We start from the raw sequence: 18,654 nt of genomic DNA on the forward strand, positions 1-18,654 counted from the left end.
CATCATGATCTCGAAACAGCTGGAGAGCTGACGGCCTTTCAACACATCTGAAGGGCCTTTCCAAGAAACATCACTGTCCTCGCAAGTTAAAACAAACAAACAAACTGAAAAAAAATGTTAATAAAATAAATAATCATGACCTCCATTTCTGAAAGACAACACACTCATTCTTTACCCGTTCAAACTGGAACTGAACAGGCTTTCCATTGGCTAGCGCTCACTGGCTTTGTATAATCTTACTGTATTTGCTCTGTAGGCACTTACAGCTGCAGCTGAAGTAAGCGGGGCCAGATGTTCTCCAAGGGCCTCCACCCATTGTGGGAGCAGGACAAAGGGAGGAGGGAGCAGGGAGCTCCTGAGGGGAGCAGCTGTGGTGGTAGCCGTGAGCATGAGCGTGACCAGGCAGGGTCAAACCACAGGGCTCAGGGGTCCAAACCTCCAGCGTCCCCTGGAAGGCCCTGCTGTCTGTGGGCCGGACGGCACGGCGTGGGCCCGGCAGGTGTGGGAGGCCCCGGCCGCTCGTGACCTCGTTACTGCTGCGGAGAGCCAGCGGGGCGGAGAGGAGCTCCCAGCTGCGGTCTGGACGTGCAGACGAGGTGTCCGGCTGGACGCTGGGAGGCAGGACACGCGCACCAGTCTCCCCGGCCCACAGGAAGTCGAAGGCCGCTGCTCATTGTTACATGCCTCAGCGGGGACCCTCCACCACGGCTCGCTGGCTAATTTTGAGCCGGAGCTAACGTGAGAACTGAGGTTCGGTGGCAGCTGGATCAAAGACCGTGCTGGACATCCTGTTGCTCCTCTGCCCAGATCAACCCGACTTCACAGAGATGCTTCAGAGGCAGAGCCAGTAGCAGTGAAGGACCAGGGGTCGAACAAAGGCGAAACGTCGGGGATTAACTCGCTCCTGCTACAGACTCCATCACTGCTGGAATACGAGCCTGACTGGAACCACAACTGAGGAGTGACACTTCCACTGAGAGCGCCAATCTCGTACTGGAATACAATAAACAAACAGTCTGTCCAAGCACAAGAATTTCAGGGAAAACACTTTAATATTGGCAGAAGTTGTCATGAGGCTGAAAGTGAGACAGGTTTTTTCCATTTGTGTGTGTGTGTGTGTGTGTGTGTGTGTGTGTGTGTGTGTGTGTGTGTGTGTGTGTGTGTGTGTGTGTGTGTGTGTGTGTGTGAGCAGGTCAAGGACGGTTCTGCTGGCTGAGGTTGTGAGTCAGGTCTGGATGGTGTCCCAGCCCCTCAGAGGAAGCAGCTCTGGATCCGGTGAGAGTGCCTGACAGATTTGCAAGATTTTCTCACACATGCTACATCGATTCGGGGAGATTGAGGGAGAAAGACAGAGAGCAGGACGGGGCAGGACAGGGGGCAGGACAGGGGGCAAAGCCGTACAGTAAACAGCAGCCTGGTGGCATCCGTGCCCCCTAATTAAGCTCAGAGCGGTCGGCTTGGAGAGCTAGCATTAGCATTCCTTCCTTAACTGCATTACAGTCACAAGACCACAGCATTTCTCCTAGCAGCTCAGATACTGCTGCACACTTATGGATGTATCTGTGAGGAGAAAAGGTCCATGAGTCATTTTAGCCCAGATTCATTAGTGAGTAAAAAAATATATATAGTGCCTGGGCCTAATTGGCATCACACACACACACACACACACACACACACACACACTGCTGGTTTGTTCAACAGACGGTATGCCTTTTCTTCAGAAATGGAGAGAGAGAGGGAGGGGGGAGTGGAGAGGAGAGAGTGGTAACCTCAAAAGCCCAAACACACCAGACACAGCAGTGAGAGGCACTGTGCAGGATTTCACGGCAGCAAAGCTAAACACAAAGAGGCTCCTGAGAACAGAAGCCCGGCGCGGCGAGGGTGGCCGGGGGAAGTAAACACTTCTCCTTCTGTTTCTTCAGCTTCGTGATCAACAGACCATCGCGTGCGTCCCAAGACCGATAGCTGACTCGGGTTTACTCCCACGCCGTGACATCGCAGCAGCCGGGGTCGTTCAAAGGTCAAAAAACGTACTTCGTCCTACTCAAGGAGCAGCGGGCGGGATCTTAGTCACCAGAACTCAGCTTGCTGACGGTGTCTGAGTGGTGCGGGTGGTGCACGACACCGGAGGGTCTTAAAGGAGGCGGTGGAGTTATCCGTCAGGGTGCTGACAGGCTGCTCGCTCTCCCTCGCCCCGCCCGTCCCACAGCGCCGTCACCAGCCTGGCCCCCCCCCGCCTGGCCCCCCCCACGCCTCTGAGCTACCTCCTTCCACCCCAGCGCCCAGAGTTGCACAACGACCACGCCATGACATCAGCGGAGGACTCATACCTCTCTCGGAAAAATGATGAAGGGAGAAGTGGTAAAAACATTTACCAAATAAGGCAAAGGCACAGGAAACTCTGTACATGAGCCTCTGTGTTTACAGCCATCTGACAGACCTAATCTGGAATGTTACCTAATCCATAGTTCTGTTTTTTGTTGTTTTTTCTTTCTTCTGATGTCTTCCTGAACGGGGTACAATAAAAAAAAACGCCTTTTACGAGCATGCTAGCAATCTATGGAATATTAATACCAGCAGGATGACTTTCTGTCTGACTAGAAGACTATTTATAACTACAGTGAAGGCAGTGATGGTGAGACAGTAACTACAGGGGAGGGTGTGGAAAGGAGATGTATAAGTATACGTGTGTGTGTGTGTGTGTGTGTGTGTGTGTGTGTGTGTGTGTGTGTGTGTGTTCGCTAAGGCTCAGTAGGACCACCCTGTTGATTTATCTCCTCTTCACCGCCTTAGGCAGAACCCTACTTGTCTCCAACCTCTCCTCCTCTGTCAGGGTTCTGCTGCTTAACGGTTCTGACCCAAATGTCGGTCAGGCATTCCAGGTGTTAGGAGAGGGGGCGGAGCCACCTGCACTCGGAACACACCCACCCACCCCTCCTCTGCCACAGACGCGGCTCATGATAACTTTGCTTGGGTTTTGACTCGTTGAAAGTGCTGGCTTCCTCCAGCTGGCGAATAAATTAGCGCGGAATAAACAGATAAATAAGCACAGGCAGCAAAGGCAGATGAAGGAAGGCGGTGGAGGCGTTAACGAGCGCGCTCATTAGCCCGGGTGATTGCTGTTTGGAGGGAGTTTAATTCCGTTTGCTCCTCTCCTCCCGGGTGCCTACAGTCCCTCATCTCGCTCAAAACAAACAGAGAGGGCCCTCATTTGAATTTGAGGAAGGTGTAACTATCGATCCTTCTCTGAGAGATCTGCCATGTGATCCCGGTGAATGCAAATTGCGCGGTGCCGGCTGGAAGGGGGCGGAGTTTAGCTGGAGTGAGCGTGAGCCGTTAGGGTCAGCGGCTGTGGAGAACTACTGACGTGCTGCACTCGGCCAACCGCAGAGGAACAGGGCGGGGCATGAGGAGGTGGGCGGAGTTGAGCGGGCGACAGATATTAGTCACCCGGTGCTGGGGTTTATGGCAACACAAACAGAGGGAGCAGGGAAATGAAAGGAGCACAGACAGCAAATATATCGTCAGGCAGGAAATTACAAAGCAAGAATTTGGATAAAACCCGTTTAGTGACACATTCGGCTGTGTTTATATGTGAGAGAGTGTGTGTGTGTGTGTGTGTCAGGGGAAGGGAGGGTGAGATGGAGAAGAAGGTGGAGGTTGGGTGGGGTTAGGCAAACAGAGGGCGTGCGACTCACCCGCGGCGGCTCAGGTTCTGGGCCTCGGCGACGGGCCTCCACCTCCTCGTAGGCCGGAGCAGATCCCTCTCTCCGGGCCTGCTGGTACTCCCTCCGCAACTGCTGGATACGATCCATGCTGCCGGACCCCCCACACACACACACACAGATAATTTTAATGTGCATCCAGCTCTACAATCACACATTAAGCAGGTTGACGCGTTCACCTCCCACCATCCATAAGTCTAAAACACACACACACACATTCTTGTTATTCAGGCAAGCACAAACGCTCACAGTTATGCATACAAATATATAAGCAAGGCAATTGATGTGATCCATATACAACCAGAATGATAAATCCAGAGTGTGGCCAATAACATATATAAGAGCGAGACAGGCCTCCCAACAGCACACTAAACTCCTAATCTCCAAACAGCACACAGGACATTAATCTCCACGCCGCACGCTAACCTGCAGCACCCCACATTACAACAGCCAGCTAGCTAGCCTGCTAACCTGCGCATATCTGGCCTGAATCACAACCTGCTCTCGGTACCGCTCACACCACACTAACCATCACTACCACACAGCTAGGGCAGCCTGAACCAGAGAACAAGGACTCAACCCAACATGGCCATTCATATTACAGTATGCAGCAAGAGATTCATTTCACAATAGCACTTGATATGCAAAGATAAATATATGTAGTAAATGTGAGGGAGTGACTGCTGTGGGCTATAGCAAATGGTACAGGGCTAATCAAAACTGCAGTGCACAAGGTTTCCAGAGAAACATACACTAATGACATTTTCATGGGCTTCAAAGAAAAATTATTAAATAAGTCAAATAAATAATTATGTATTGTACTTTGGGAGTACAATAAAACCGGCTTTCTAGACACAACAAATGGCTTGTTTATCTAACGCTCGGGCAGAGAATGTGTGATGGTTTCTTCCTGTCCCAGCTCCAATGCAGTGTGATGTCCCGCAGTGGAGGTGGTGCCACGGTGCTGATAAGGGCCTGCCAATCTCTTCTCGCCCGCTTGCAAGAACACACACACACACACACACACACACACACACACACACACACACACACACACACACACACACACACACACACACACACACACACCATCTTTGGTGGTGTCCCACTAATGAGCCCCGTGACTACCCCACCACACAGACTCGGGGCGTGTGGGGAGGGAGTGTCCTGGGTGGGGTGTGCGGTCACGTGTCCTGGTCTGCTCTTTCGGATGGTCAGGGACGTGGTTTGCTTTTCTAAAGGGGCGGTTTGGGACGCTTCCACTTCCATGGTGGCCTTCTGCTGCCCCCCCCACAAATCCCAGAGTGTTCTCGGACAAGGGCGTAGCATTTCACGAGGGCAATGAGCAACAGTATCTCACACACATGATGGAAACGACAGGTAATACAGAGCAGGGAACAGCAGAACAGGCAATAGGAGACATGAGGACAGGGACTGGGACAGGGAGAAGGAGACAAGGGGCAGGGAATAGGGGACAGGGGTAGTGCGCAGAGAATAGGGGACAGGGAATAAGGGTATGGAAACAGGGTACAAGAAAGCAGGAGTGATAAACACAGAACACTCTCCTTCCATCAAGCCCATAACACACAGCATCTAAAGAACATGTATAGAAAAATAGATATATTCCATATATTTCTAAATCAATCTCATACACTGGCCGTGGTGTGTCGAAAGGGCCAAACCATCAAGCTCACTGTGCAGGGTACCAATCAGGAGAAGACAAGAGTGGAATGCCTTGACCCCACGTGAAAGTCTCAAACAGCAGAAAAGAGCAGAAGGGGTGTGATGATGCCCGCACTTCGTCAAACCTGTGGATGAAAGACGCAGACGCTTCGTCTACGCCAAAATAACTACATTCAGAAAAGGAATGTCCCATTTTCCCAAAGTGGTTGGCAAGACAACTCATCTTTTCATTTTGCAGCTCTGCCATGTTGACATATCTACGCGCACAGCTCCTCGGGTGCCCAGCTCACGTGACACCTGCACGTGAGGTGAAGACGTAAAGGAAAACACTATTTCGGCAGCAAACGTTTGGCACCAGCAACAACTCAGCCGGTTTTACTTCTTCACAAGAAACAGCCAATGTCCAGGCTTGAGCACAACGTAATTAAAACGGCCCTGTATATTTCCGAAAGACAAACAGGCCATTTCTTCAGATGGTATACCCAGCAGGAAGCCGCAGAGCGACGCCGTCATTTGAAACTGTCAGAAAGTAACTTGGACGCTCCCACACTGATCCCATTTTGACACATTTGCCTCCTTAAAAGCACGAGACTGAAAAGACCATGCTTCCCATGCCACGAGGTGAGGTCGCAGAACTGCTTAAAACATGCACAACGCGAGTCGTAAATGAGCGAACAAACAGCTCCAGGAGACCCAATATACACATCGCCAGCCTCCCAACATACGTTATCAGATTTAATTGCTAGACGTGGATCTTCCTCGCTCGCGTGGGGGTGGCTTGGTTTGGAAAAGATGGATGCAGCTCAAAAGACGTCAGTCTGCAAACTGTCAGAAATCGGCTGCTGTTAAAAGACAGCTTGAAAGATTGTTTTGCCATATGTGAGCTGAACACCATACAGAATATGATGAAGAATGGCAAGAGCTTTCCAGGACAGAAGGCACAGACCTAACCAGCCTAGGTCCAGGAGGCAGCTGTCCTGGACAGGACTAACCAGCCTAGGTCCAGAAGGCAGCTGTCCTGGACAGGACTAACCAGCCTAGGTCCAGGAGGCAGCTGTCCTGGACAGGACTAACCAGCCTAGGTCCAGAAGGCAGCTGTCCTGGACAGGACTAACCAGCCTAGGTCCAGAAGGCAGCTGTCCTGGACAGGACTAACCAGCCTAGGTCCAGAAGGCAGCTGTCCTGGACAGGACTAACCAGCCTAGGTCCAGAAGGCAGCTGTCCTGGACAGGACTAACCAGCCTAGGTCCAGAAGGCAGCTGTCCTGGACAGGACTAATCAGCCTAGGTCCAGAAGGCAGCTGTCCTGGACAGGACTAACCAGCCTAGGTCCAGAAGGCAGCTGTCCTGGACAGGACTAACCAGCCTAGGTCCAGAAGGCAGCTGTCCTGGACAGGACTAACCAGCCTAGGTCCAGAAGGCAGCTGTCCTGGACAGGACTAACCAGCCTAGGTCCAGGACATAACAGGCTCTGCACACTTGGGCAAAATCATTGGGCCCTAAAAAGCGCCGTACAACAAGAAACCAGACAAAAGCCGTCACCAAATACATTGGCAGAAATCTGACAGAGAACCAGTTGCTTACATGATTCAGTTTGAAGTCAGTAAGACCTGTAGTCCATATATGTTGATTTCATATTAGTAAGCAACAATTAATATTCTATTAACAAGATTGTATCACATAAATATTAGCTAGCATGAAACAAACTTAATAAGTACATTTTAGAAGGATGCAAAGTATCGTCGACTAGGAAATATCAATGCATGTATTGTCAATGAGATTAAGACAAGAAAAATTAACATTGCTTTTTAAAAGCTCATTAGACAGACACAAACAAATGCCAAACATTCCAGAGGAGTGATGTAGTGGGAACAGTTGAGAACAGGCAGACAAAGTGAACACAAAGACCAACACACATACACACACGACACACACTGCATTATTAGGGCAGTACTACCACCCAAGAGAAGGTCAGTGGAGAACAGACACATAACAATATCTCAGAATAGACTAACGAGCCACACACAACTGTGCTCGCTCTCTCTCTCTCTCTCTCTCTCTCTCTCACACACACACACACACACACACACACACACACACACACACACACACACACACACACACACACACACACACACACACACTGAGGTTGCAACAATCTAAGTTGGGAGACCAGAAGACATGAGTAAAGATCAAGTCATAACAGCACCTCTGTATACTGGAGACTCAGACAGAAACAACGCATGTGGCCAACATTGCATCATACTTACACACACACACACACACACACACACACACACACACACACACACACACACACACACACACACACACACACACACACACACAAAGCTGAGAGGCAGGTGGGTGTGGCCTATGCAGGTGAGGGGTGAGGGGGGACCAATGGGGGGACAGAGTCATGCCCCTGCCTCTTCACCTCTCCATTTGGGTGGTGGAGGGCCGGAGAGGAGGGGGGGGGGGGTGGAGGTGGCGGAGGGGGTGGAGGTGTCTGCTGATATCCATCTCCCAGCCCCCCCTGCTCACCAGCGCTCCCACGTGGCTAGTTTACAGAATTTATGGGTGACTGTGAAGAAAAAAGGAGTAGAAACGAAAGAGAAGACATGAAGCGAAAGAGAAGACATGAAGTGAAAGAGAAGAGGCGTGAGGCGGGAGAACGGCAGGAGAAGCCCGTCTCTGAGCGAGGCGCGTTGATTACAACAGGGAACGGGGGCAGTGCCATAAAGCCTTTCACGCCGGAGGATTTTATTGCAACTAATGGCAGCCAAATAGTAATTAGCAGCAGAGGAAAGTCTGGCCGTGGCTTAGTGGTGGCTGGCGATGTGTCTGAGAGCCACGTGAATGTTTTATAAGAGGACGCCTTAGCAGACTGCCTGACAACACAGACCAAACATGGAGCTCGTAGAGAAAGGAGAACTCTGGAGTACTGGCAGACCAGCAGGAAGTGGGGAAGAGGGCAAAATAAAACATGCACAATATCTTGGAGGAGGAGAGGAGGGCCCGTCTGTGTGAGGTCGTTTCTTTTGGGAGTGACACTGCAGGAGGAATCAGCTTCCAGCGTAGGGCTGGAGAGAGGGGTCCACACAGAGCGGCCATACCGTCGGCTCCGAGGGTCTACTGTAAGACTGCGCGATCTGGGCCCCGCGGGGCCATCGGCGTCTCCCGCTGCACTGCAATCTGCTCCATTAACCTGCTGCATGAATCAAAGGAAACGGGACAGTGGATGTGTGGGAAACGCGGTCCGGACAGCTCACTGCCTGAAGGGACCGCACCCGTGGCAAAGCCCGTAGTAATGAATGTGGCTATATCAACCTTCATCAAGTGTTCATAAGCCCATTAAGATGATGTACTACTACTGTAGGGTTTTAAGGTAAAAACTGTCACCTGTGTGTGTGAGTGTGTGTGCGTATCTGTGTGTGTGTGTGTGTGTCTGACCCTAGGCCACTCTTTCTGTGTGCAGGTTCTGAGATGGAGCCTGTATGCTGTATGCTGGTGATTCAGATCCACGCATGTGACCAGCTCATAGCAGGGAGGCTTAATTACAGCTGCCATTTTGATAAAGCACAGCCCTCAGCTTCTAAATGAATAACACCATCAGTCACGTTTCATTCACATGGACGCGGGCACGCACGCACACACACACACACACACACACACACACACACACACACACACACACACACACACACACAGAGCCTACCTCATCATAAACTCAGCTGGTCATGCACAGAGAGGATACTTACACCATTGCCAGAGGCTAGGAGGAGAAGAGAGAGAGAGAGAGAGAAGACAGAGAGAAGGAGGGAAAGAGAAGCACAGAAAAAGAGAGAAGGAGAGACAGAGAGAATCAGAGAGAAGACAGAGGAATTGAAGAGATTTTAAGACCCAAAAAGGCCACAGCTTTTATTTTCTGCCTCTCCCTCCCTCTTTCCTTCTTCTCTCTCCTCCTCCTCTTCCTCTCTCCATAAAGGTGAGCGCCTGGCATCCCCCACTTCTACTCTACACAGCCAAGTTCAATAAAAGCCCCACATATCATCCCCCCCCCGGCTGCCTGATTGCACTGAGAGAGAATTAGTACTTCAGCAAAAAAAAAAAAACAAAAAAAAAAACAATTAAAACCCCACAACACAACAAGCGACGCGATTTTTTATCTGTTTATATCATTGGCGAGTGATCAGTGCTCGGCTCGCTTCCAAAGGAGGCCGGGAGAGCGCAGTATTAAAATATGAATAGAGTTATTAATAAGGCCTGGGCTTGCATACACACCATGATGGGAGACGTGTGAGTACTCACAGTGACCTACTGGCCATAGAGGAATTCTCTACATAGACCACAGACTGTCCTGTTGGGTCTTGCTGTTTTTGGCGTGTGTAGTCCAGTTCCTTCCCTCTGGTTAATTGTTTTATGGTGAAAGGCAGCGCGGAGGCCAGACGACCTAAAGCACGAGGGAAGAGCCCAGAGGAGGAAAGAAGGGGTGCGAAATACCGTCTTTTAGACTCCGCCTCCCCCACGTTCACTCTCGTTCACACTCACTCTCTCTCTCACTAGTAACTGTAGCGTCTGAATCCAGGAGTGTGCCGTGCGGTAACCCCTGCACTGTGTGTCGGTCCTTTATGCGATTGGTGGTTTCACAGACAACGCCATGCGTGTGCATGTGACCAGGCTGCTTTAATAACCGCACTACTGTTGTGCTCTCCAACACGCAGATGGTTTATGTCACTTCCTGTACCTCTGCTTAGCCACATCACTCGATGAGCAGCCATTAGAGAGAATTCTCTGGCGGAGAGTTTTTCCAGTGTGTGTGAGTATACACATGTGAGAGAATGTGTGCGTGTGCATTTGTGTATGCGTCCACGCGCATGTGTGAATGAGTGTGAGCTTGTATGAGTAGACATGAGTGAACTTGTGTGAGTGTGTGTGTGTATGTGTGTGTGTGTGTGTGTGTGTGTTGTGGCAGGTAGGAGGAGACAGCATCTTATCTCTCCATTTCCTGGCCGCCTCTCCTCACTAATAGCGGTGGCCCGGTGTGCTCTAATTACTGGACATTTCCAGAAATGAAATTTGACAACAAAAGATAGCTCTCAGTGACAGGTAGGCTTCCGGAAGCCCTAACCAGAAGTGACAGCACTTTTTAAATGCCATTTGCAATTGAAGAAATAATTAGAAATATTTTGGCCAGCATAACATTATTTAGACAGGCAATCAATGTTTTTTCTTCTCTCTCTCTCTCTCTCTCTCTCTCTCTCTCTCTCTCTCTCTCTCTCTCTCCCTCATCCTAATTTGCTGCTATGCAGGTGAAGTGGAGTGGGCTTCGCCACTGTTTCATTAAAACACCAATCACACTATTGCTCCTCTGCAGACAGACACACGCTTGGTAGGAAAACCCGTGACCACCAGAATACAGACAATTCTCTTTATAACTTGAAGTATCATTTTATTTCAATACCAAAAGCAGAAAACCACGAGTGTCTTCAAAACAGGTACAATATCAGTAGCCATATCATTTGAACCTAGAATATGAAGGTTTGCTTGCTGTCCTGCAAAACGCCTCAATGCCGAAACCCTGCGTTCGCCAAGAACAGAACATGGAGTGTGTAAGACTACGCAACAGGACGAGTAGAAAGTGCAGATGTGAAAGTGCTTTAAGTGTGTGAGTGCTGCTGTCCTTGTCTGTCTGTCTGTCTGTCTGTCTCTCTCTCACTCTCTCTCTGAATGCGTGTCCTCCATTGTGAGAGAGATGTGGAATTACTTTTCTTCAGTGAGTGGCAGCCGGGAAGCAGGCGAACAAACATGAGAGGTCTTTCTCTTTCTCTCTGGCCTCTCTTTCTCCCTCTTCTCCCTCTCTCACTTCTCTCGCCCTCCACGCTTCCATGGTCGATTTCCCCCCCCAAACAGAAGCACAAACATATAGGTCCCACTCCAATTACCTGGGAGGGAGGTGGAGGGGGGGGGGGGGGGGGGGGGGGGGGGGGGTAGGAGTGTGTGTGAGTGAAAGCGAAAGAAGGAAAGCCCGAGAGAGTGGGAGAGCGACAGAGAGGGAGAGAGGGAGACAGACAGAGAGGGAGACAGACAGAGGGACAGTTGGAGGTAGAGGAGAAACTTGTGGATTCAGGCAGACACTTAAGAGACCGGCTTGGCAGCGTGTAACCACGGCAGCGTGTAACCACGGCAGCGGAGCGGCCGCCTGTAGCACTCATTCAGCTCAACAGAATGGCTGATTAATTAACAGGGAGAAAAGCACTCCAGTACTCGCCCAACCTGCACTAAAAGCTTCCTTTCTCCATCTATTGATTTATATAACTAGGACGGTGAAGCAGTTCCACCAGGCGGCGGGGGAGGTGGAGGAGACAGCTGTGGAGCTCTGGGAGGCCCCGGGCCCCTGTGGCCTCTTTGTTCAGGGCAGCATGGAGGTGCCTGCTGGGAACCGTGTCCTGAGCGCAGTACTGCCTGCAGAGAGCTGGAAGGACTGCTCCGGGGTATAGGAGGTCAGGGTTCTCCCCTGCACCTCCCCGAGGTCGTCCCGCGTGGGAGGCAGACACACCATCGCCATTTCCAGACGAGCCTCCCGAGAACCTGGTTCCGAGCCCGACCCACCTCTCTCTGCGGTTCAGAGCTGGTCCAGGGGTGTAGGGTTGGAGGCAGTCAGTGAGCTAGGTAGGAGAGCGCGAGAGGGATGGAGGTGGCGTTCCTCACACAGCCTCCCAAACTCCGCCCTGCTGGGACCGCCCACAGTTCATGAAAGTGAAGCTTATTTATTTCCATCATTTGAGAGGCAAAGTCTAAAAACTGTGAACGGTGACGCGGCAGCAGACTGAGCTAGGTTATTTTATAATGATTAAACAATCTTTTTTTTTTTACAGTATTTGTATGACAGCGGCGGGCAGCAGACTGTGCTAAACTGTCGGCTTTTCTAAATAACTTGTTTTCTTTAATGCCTCTCGGAGGCTGGGATTAAATGAAGCATCTCCTCCACAGCACAGTGGCTGCTGTATTTAGTGGCTTCCTGAAGCGCCGTAGACAGCGGAGTTGATGACGCGTCGCTAATTCCTCGCGCCGCGCCACGCAGACATGATGCAAAGTATCGCATCAGCGGCCTGTCAGCGAATCGGAGGCATCGGGGCTGGTGGGTGGGAGGGTGTTCGTTAGCACGCAGCTTAAGGAGTGGCTCCCACCTCACACCTGAACAGGTGAGGAAATTAGTCACACTTTTCCTGGACAAAACGAGAAACCGCACGTCATGTCAAGCTAATCTGCTTCTCAAAGTGTGTGTGTGTGTGTGTGTGTGTATGCGCGCGCAGACAGCCTGAGTAAGAGCTTGAGACACACAATGATTTTGTTTGTGTGTGTTGGTGAGAGAGCATTAAAATGATGACTGAAAGCATGATGAATAGGTGTGTGTGTGTGTGTGTGTGTGTGTGTGTGTGTGTGTGTGTGTGTGTGTGTGTGTGTGTGTGTGTGTGTGTGTGTGTGTGCACGATGACTCTACACACAGGATAGAGATGATGTGTCTTGCTGAATATTTGCACATTACAAAGTGAAACAAAAGGTGGACTAATGAAATGACTCCAAACAGGACAGCTCATGCCTTTGTATTGTAAGACAAGCTCAAAAAGGCAATCAGGAGATTAGGATCTGAACCACACGGACCTCGCACGCACGCACGCACACACACACAAGCACACACACACACAGCAAACCAGCATTAAGTCTTGCAAACGATCACAGCAAAAGCCCAACTTCTTCCTTCACATTTCAAAGTAGCTAAATCTTTATAATGGATAAGCAAAAGGACTCAAATCACAGGAGAAGAATGCCTCTAGTGTAAACTCACCACACTAGGAGATAAAAAACACAGGTGAGTGCTCTGTGTGTGTGTGTGCGCATATGTATGTGTATGTGTGTGTGCATGAATGTGTATGCGTGTGTGTGCGTATGAATGTGTGTGTATGTGCATGTGCATATGAATGTGTGTGTGTGTGTGCATGTGGGTGTGTCTTGTGCCTTACCTGTCAGGCCCGTGGGGGGGTGGGCTCCTGGGTTTGTTGACCTTGGCGTAGAGCCCGTCGAGCGGGTCCTCGCCGGATGGCTCTCGGCTGTGAGGGGCTGACCTCTGGGGCGAGGGGCTCCGGTTCCCATAGGGGGGACGGGACGGGGACAGGCGTCCCTTGAAAGCATTGATGCGGGCGTAATTGGGGTCTCCATCATCGTCCTCCACGTCGGGGGGGCCGAAGCGGTCTCGAGCCTGCCGCTCTCTCAGCTCCTGGTGTTTCGCCTCAATCCTGGTAAAATATTTAAACAGAGCTTTTACCGGTTACCACAGAGTAGAAGGGGGAAGACTTCTGAGAAGTTCTGTAGGTCTGAGATGGTCCGTTCTTTCCCTGCTGATATATTCATAGGGTTGTTGTCTGGACTGTTTTTCCAAATGTATCAATAAAAAAATTTATAAAAACATAGGGGTAGAAGAGATGCATGCAAGAAAACTCCTGCATGAGGAGGAAACGTTCACACAGGAAGTCCTAAAGCAAGCTTCCTGTGTGTCTACAGTTGAGTTAGGATGTCGGACGGAATGGTGAGCTGGCCGTGCACAGCGTGCCGGGGAGGAAGCGTCTGCCTTTCACCAGCACTCTCACTCCACAAACATCTACAAGGTTCACCAGCACTCTCACTCCACAAACATCTACAGGGTTCACCAGCACTCTCACTCCACAAACATCTACAGGGTTCACCAGCACTCTCACTCCACAAACATCTACAGGGTTCACCAGCACTCTCACTCCACAAACATCTACAAGGTTCACCAGCACTCCCACTCCACAAACATCTACAGGGTTCACCAGCACTCTCACTCCACAAACATTTACAAGGTTCACCAGCACTCTCACTCCACAAACATCTACAGGGTTCACCAGCACTCTCACTCCACAAACATCTACAGGGTTCACCAGCACTCTCACTCCACAAACATCTACAGGGTTCACCAGCACTCTCACTCCACAAACATCTACAGGGTTCACCAGCACTCTCACTCCACAAACATCTACAGGGTTCACCAGCACTCTCACTCCACAAACATCTACAGGGTTCAGCAGCACTCTCACTCCACAAACATCTACAGGGTTCAGCAGCGCTCTCACTCCACAAACATCTACAGGGTTCACCAGCACTCTCACTCCACAAACATCTACAGGGTTCAGCAGCACTCTCACTCCACAAACATCTACAGGGTTCAGCAGCACTCTCACTCCACAAACATCTACAGGGTTCACCAGCACTCTCACTCCACAAACATCTACAGGGTTCACCAGCACTCTCACTCCACAAACATCTACAGGGTTCAGCAGCACTCTCACTCCACAAACATCTACAGGGTTCAGCAGTGCTCACTAAACCAAGCCTGAGGGCCACAGGCCCCTTGTCTTCAGCTGAAGAAAATTTACCCTGCCCCTCTCTTCCTGCTTACAGAGTCTACACAACACACACCCACAGGCAAGCGCAGCCACTAACACACACATACACACACACTCAGAGAGAGAGAGAGAGAGAGAGAGAGAGAGAGAGATTGATCCATTTGTTTTAGTAGATTATGTGCTGTGTAGCCTTCATGTAACCTTTTAGAGTGTATTTCAATAAATTATAACATCCTCAAAATAGCTACCAGGAGCATTACTATTCAATCAATGGCGTGTGCGATTCTCCAGACTAATGCCAGCATTTTAGCTGAAACAACCTCCACTCTTCCAAAGCCTAGAAGCGCTTACTTGCACCACACAGGACGCGGGGTGTTTGAGGAGATGCAGGTAGGAGATAGAGGAGCTGTGGAGGCACAGCGCTGTGATATCTGTGTTCACATTAGGCTGCAGTGTTGGGGAAGCCCAGAGGGGAGGAGGGCGGCGTGCGGCTAGGCGGATGGGTGAGGTGCGGGAGCCTCACCTCTCTCTCTCTTCCTTCATCCGCTCCAGCTCCTCCACGCTCAGGATCTCGGGGGTCTGCTTCGCCGGGCCTGCCTTCCATTCGCCTTTAGTCTTCTCCTCCTTCTTCTTCCCAAACCTGATGGACAGAGAGGGAGAGAGAGAGAGAGAGAGAGAGAGAGAGAGAGAGAGAGAGGAGAGGGAGGGAGAGAGACAGACGGGGTAAGTGATCACTCTTTGTAAACGATGCGTCCATGTCAGGCCCATTGAAGCCTGTGTGTATGTCTGTATGACGAGCAGTTTCAGCGGGGTGGACTGTGGGAGTGGTCTGGACTGTGGGAGTGGTCTGCACTGTGGGAGTGGTCTGCACTGTGGGAGTGGTCTGGACTGTGGGGGTGGTCTGGACTGTGGGGGTGGTCTTGACTGTGGGAGTGGTCTGGACTGTGGGAGTGGACTGGACTGTGGGGGTGGTCTGGACTGTGGGGGTGGTCTGGACTGTGGGGGTGGTCTGGACTGTGGGGGTGGTCTTGACTGTGGGAGTGGTCTTGACTGTGGGAGTGGTCTTGACTGTGGGAGTGGTCTGGACTGTGGGAGTGGTCTGGACTGTGGGGGTGGTCTGGACTGTGGGAGTGGTCTGGACTGTGGGAGTGGTCTGGACTGTGGGAGTGGTCTGGACTGTGGGGGTGTGTCAGCAGAGGTGCACTGCAAACATGAATCATCTCTGCTTCACCGGCCACCTCATGCACCCGACTTCATTTCTCCGGGCCGGGTGAGGTCATATTCCTCATGTCTGCTGGTGTCTCTCAGACATGGCAGGCCACATACTCAGTGGCCAAGCAAACCTACACACACCCCACACAAAAGCACACACCACAGAAACGCGTGCATGTGTGTGCACAAACACGTGCACGCACACACACTCACGGTCAGTTACAGATGAAAACACTTAACAAGAATCTCACATCCACACAAAATGTTTTTTATGGAAAGCAGATAGCTCATGCCTGTGTGCGTTTGTGTGTGTGTGTGTGTGTACACATGTGAGTGTGTGTGTGCATGTGCACAAGGCATTGAGTGAGAAACAGGTCTACGTTCCACACTGCTAACCAGCACAGCATGAAGCCCACTGTAAATGGATCATATCAAGAAAACATAATTACAGGCTAACCTCCTGATAATAAAAGAGATGAAGAAACCCAAACGAAGAGAGAGATTCAACATCGGCTGGCCCTGATACTACAGTTTTCATTTTGACAAAGGCTCAAGCCGAAAACGTTTATCACAAAAACGCCTGAATTTATCATCTCACCTTGCCAACATCTGGTGATTTAATTAATAACCAAATACAGAGTGTGGTGTTTAGCGGTGTGAACGTGTCCTGCAGCCCTGGTGAGTTCCCTGTGTGCTGGACACTACCAGATCATCCTCAACACCATTTACTAAATGCATAAGAGCACGAGTGCTGATCTAAAGGTTTTAGTGCTGACTTTCTCTGACCACAACAGCCATGCACAAACAGCTCAGGAGACTGACGCTGGATCAGCTCTGGTATGTCTAATGCGTCCAGGCCCTGAACAAAAAGGGCTGATTCACAGCTCTCACTGACCTCAGGTCAGGCCAACCAGGACTTATCAAGAGCTGGAAATCTCCCTCTTCCAATCTGCCTATTTCCACACACACACACACACACACACACACACACACACACACACACACACACACACACACACACACACACACACACACACACAACCTCACTGTCGTGTCGTTCCCCCCCACCTCCATGACTCTTCCCTTTCTCTTTTTCCCAAACAATCCACACATTATGCTGCCATGGCAATAACTGATGTGGCCAATAGGAAGAGACCGTCTCCTAAACAGCTTTAGGAAAGTGTAAGGGGGCGGGGCCAGAAGCAGCATCTGCAGTGCTGCAGGGTGGAGAGCAGACACACCCCCGCCACTCACTGGCCTCGTGGGAAACACAGCCACACAGCAGAATGACTGCCACCCTGCCAGAGGAGGGCTACATGAGCAGAGCCAGAGAGGACAAGATTGCATGAGAGGGAGGGGTGGAAACTCCTACACACACACACACACACACACACACACACACACACACACACACACACACACAACACACACACACACTTGCACGCAGAGAGCAGTGCCCAAATGACTATTTGCAGTAATGCTCAATGTCGTGTCCAGGATGATCACAGTGATGCAGTAATTAGAGAACTGGTCTGACTGCAGAGATGCACACTGCAGTATCAAAGCAGAAAGGAGGATCACACTGTTCACAACAGTTTACACTGATCACACTGTTCACATAGTTTACACTGATCACACTGATCAGCTGATGCCACTGTAGGTGCTTTATGGACGCAAATCAGAAAGCAATTTTCAGGTAGGGTACATTAAATGTTGCATCAGTGTACACTAGAAACACGCAGTTACACACAAATGTGCGCACAGACACATGCACAGGCTCACACACACACACATACACACACACACACACACACACACCTCCATACAGTTTGTCCGCGTGTCCTCTGTGTGTTTCTGTGCATCCACCCAGTATACGCATCACTCTCACAAGCTGATTACTGTATTTATCTCATTAGTCTGAGGGCATTTCATTGTGGGCGTTTGACATGCAACCACCGCTCCCCTCACTCAACACCCTCATTAAGGGCGGAGCCACGGCGGCCTGAATGTTAAACACCGCGCCTTTAGCCCCGCAGGGTCTGACGGGCCCCGTGCAGCCCACCTCGCACCCGCCTCCCCAGGGTGGGGGGCTCCGACGAACACGCATCAACACGCAACTAGGGAGACGAGAGCTGGGCGAAGTCATGGTCCTCCACGGGGGTGTGGGGGTGTCGACCTGCGCGTCCAGCTGTTGGTTATGGCGAGAGGGGCCCGGACGCCTGATCACCGTGTGTAATGACCGTCTCCAACTTGAGAGCTTTTTATTGATGTTGCTTTCTTAATACTGCCCCTTAACACAACTTGTCGTGTTTAGCATGTGTGGTAATGGATCGCACAAATATCTGTAACATGACTCAAGAGGAACAGCTGAGTGGAGAGTGGGGAGAAGTCCAGCCATCGCTCCTCTGGCCTGAGACGAGCACCATGGGAGGGCGGGGCCTGCCGAGCCCCCAGACTGGCCTTATGACACGCCCACCATTACTACTGCCCCCCCGCGCTCTCTCCGACACACACCCATAATTACACTCGCCAGCTCCACTCCCTCACTCCCCTGCTCCCCTCTCCCTCACTCTCTCTCTCAACTCCCCTGTCCCCTCTCCCTCACTCTCT

At 50.9% G+C, this 18,654-nt stretch overlaps 1 protein-coding gene across 1 annotated transcript in view; it reads right to left on the reverse strand.

Annotated features, from left to right (window-relative positions):
- Positions 1–18,654, reverse strand: part of pard3bb (par-3 family cell polarity regulator beta b) — a 155,427-nt gene that overhangs the window by 24,210 nt on the left and 112,563 nt on the right. The window contains exons 17-19 of the mRNA XM_076993770.1: positions 15,356–15,472; positions 13,432–13,704; positions 3,699–3,816 (exon numbers count right to left, since the gene is read on the reverse strand). Of these exons, the coding sequence (XP_076849885.1) occupies positions 3,699–3,816; positions 13,432–13,704; positions 15,356–15,472 (508 nt within the window). The remainder of the gene's footprint in view (positions 1–3,698; positions 3,817–13,431; positions 13,705–15,355; positions 15,473–18,654) is intronic.

Source organism: Brachyhypopomus gauderio, unplaced genomic scaffold (genome assembly GCF_052324685.1).
Source record: "Brachyhypopomus gauderio isolate BG-103 unplaced genomic scaffold, BGAUD_0.2 sc122, whole genome shotgun sequence".
In the NCBI taxonomy this organism is placed as follows: domain Eukaryota; kingdom Metazoa; phylum Chordata; class Actinopteri; order Gymnotiformes; family Hypopomidae; genus Brachyhypopomus; species Brachyhypopomus gauderio.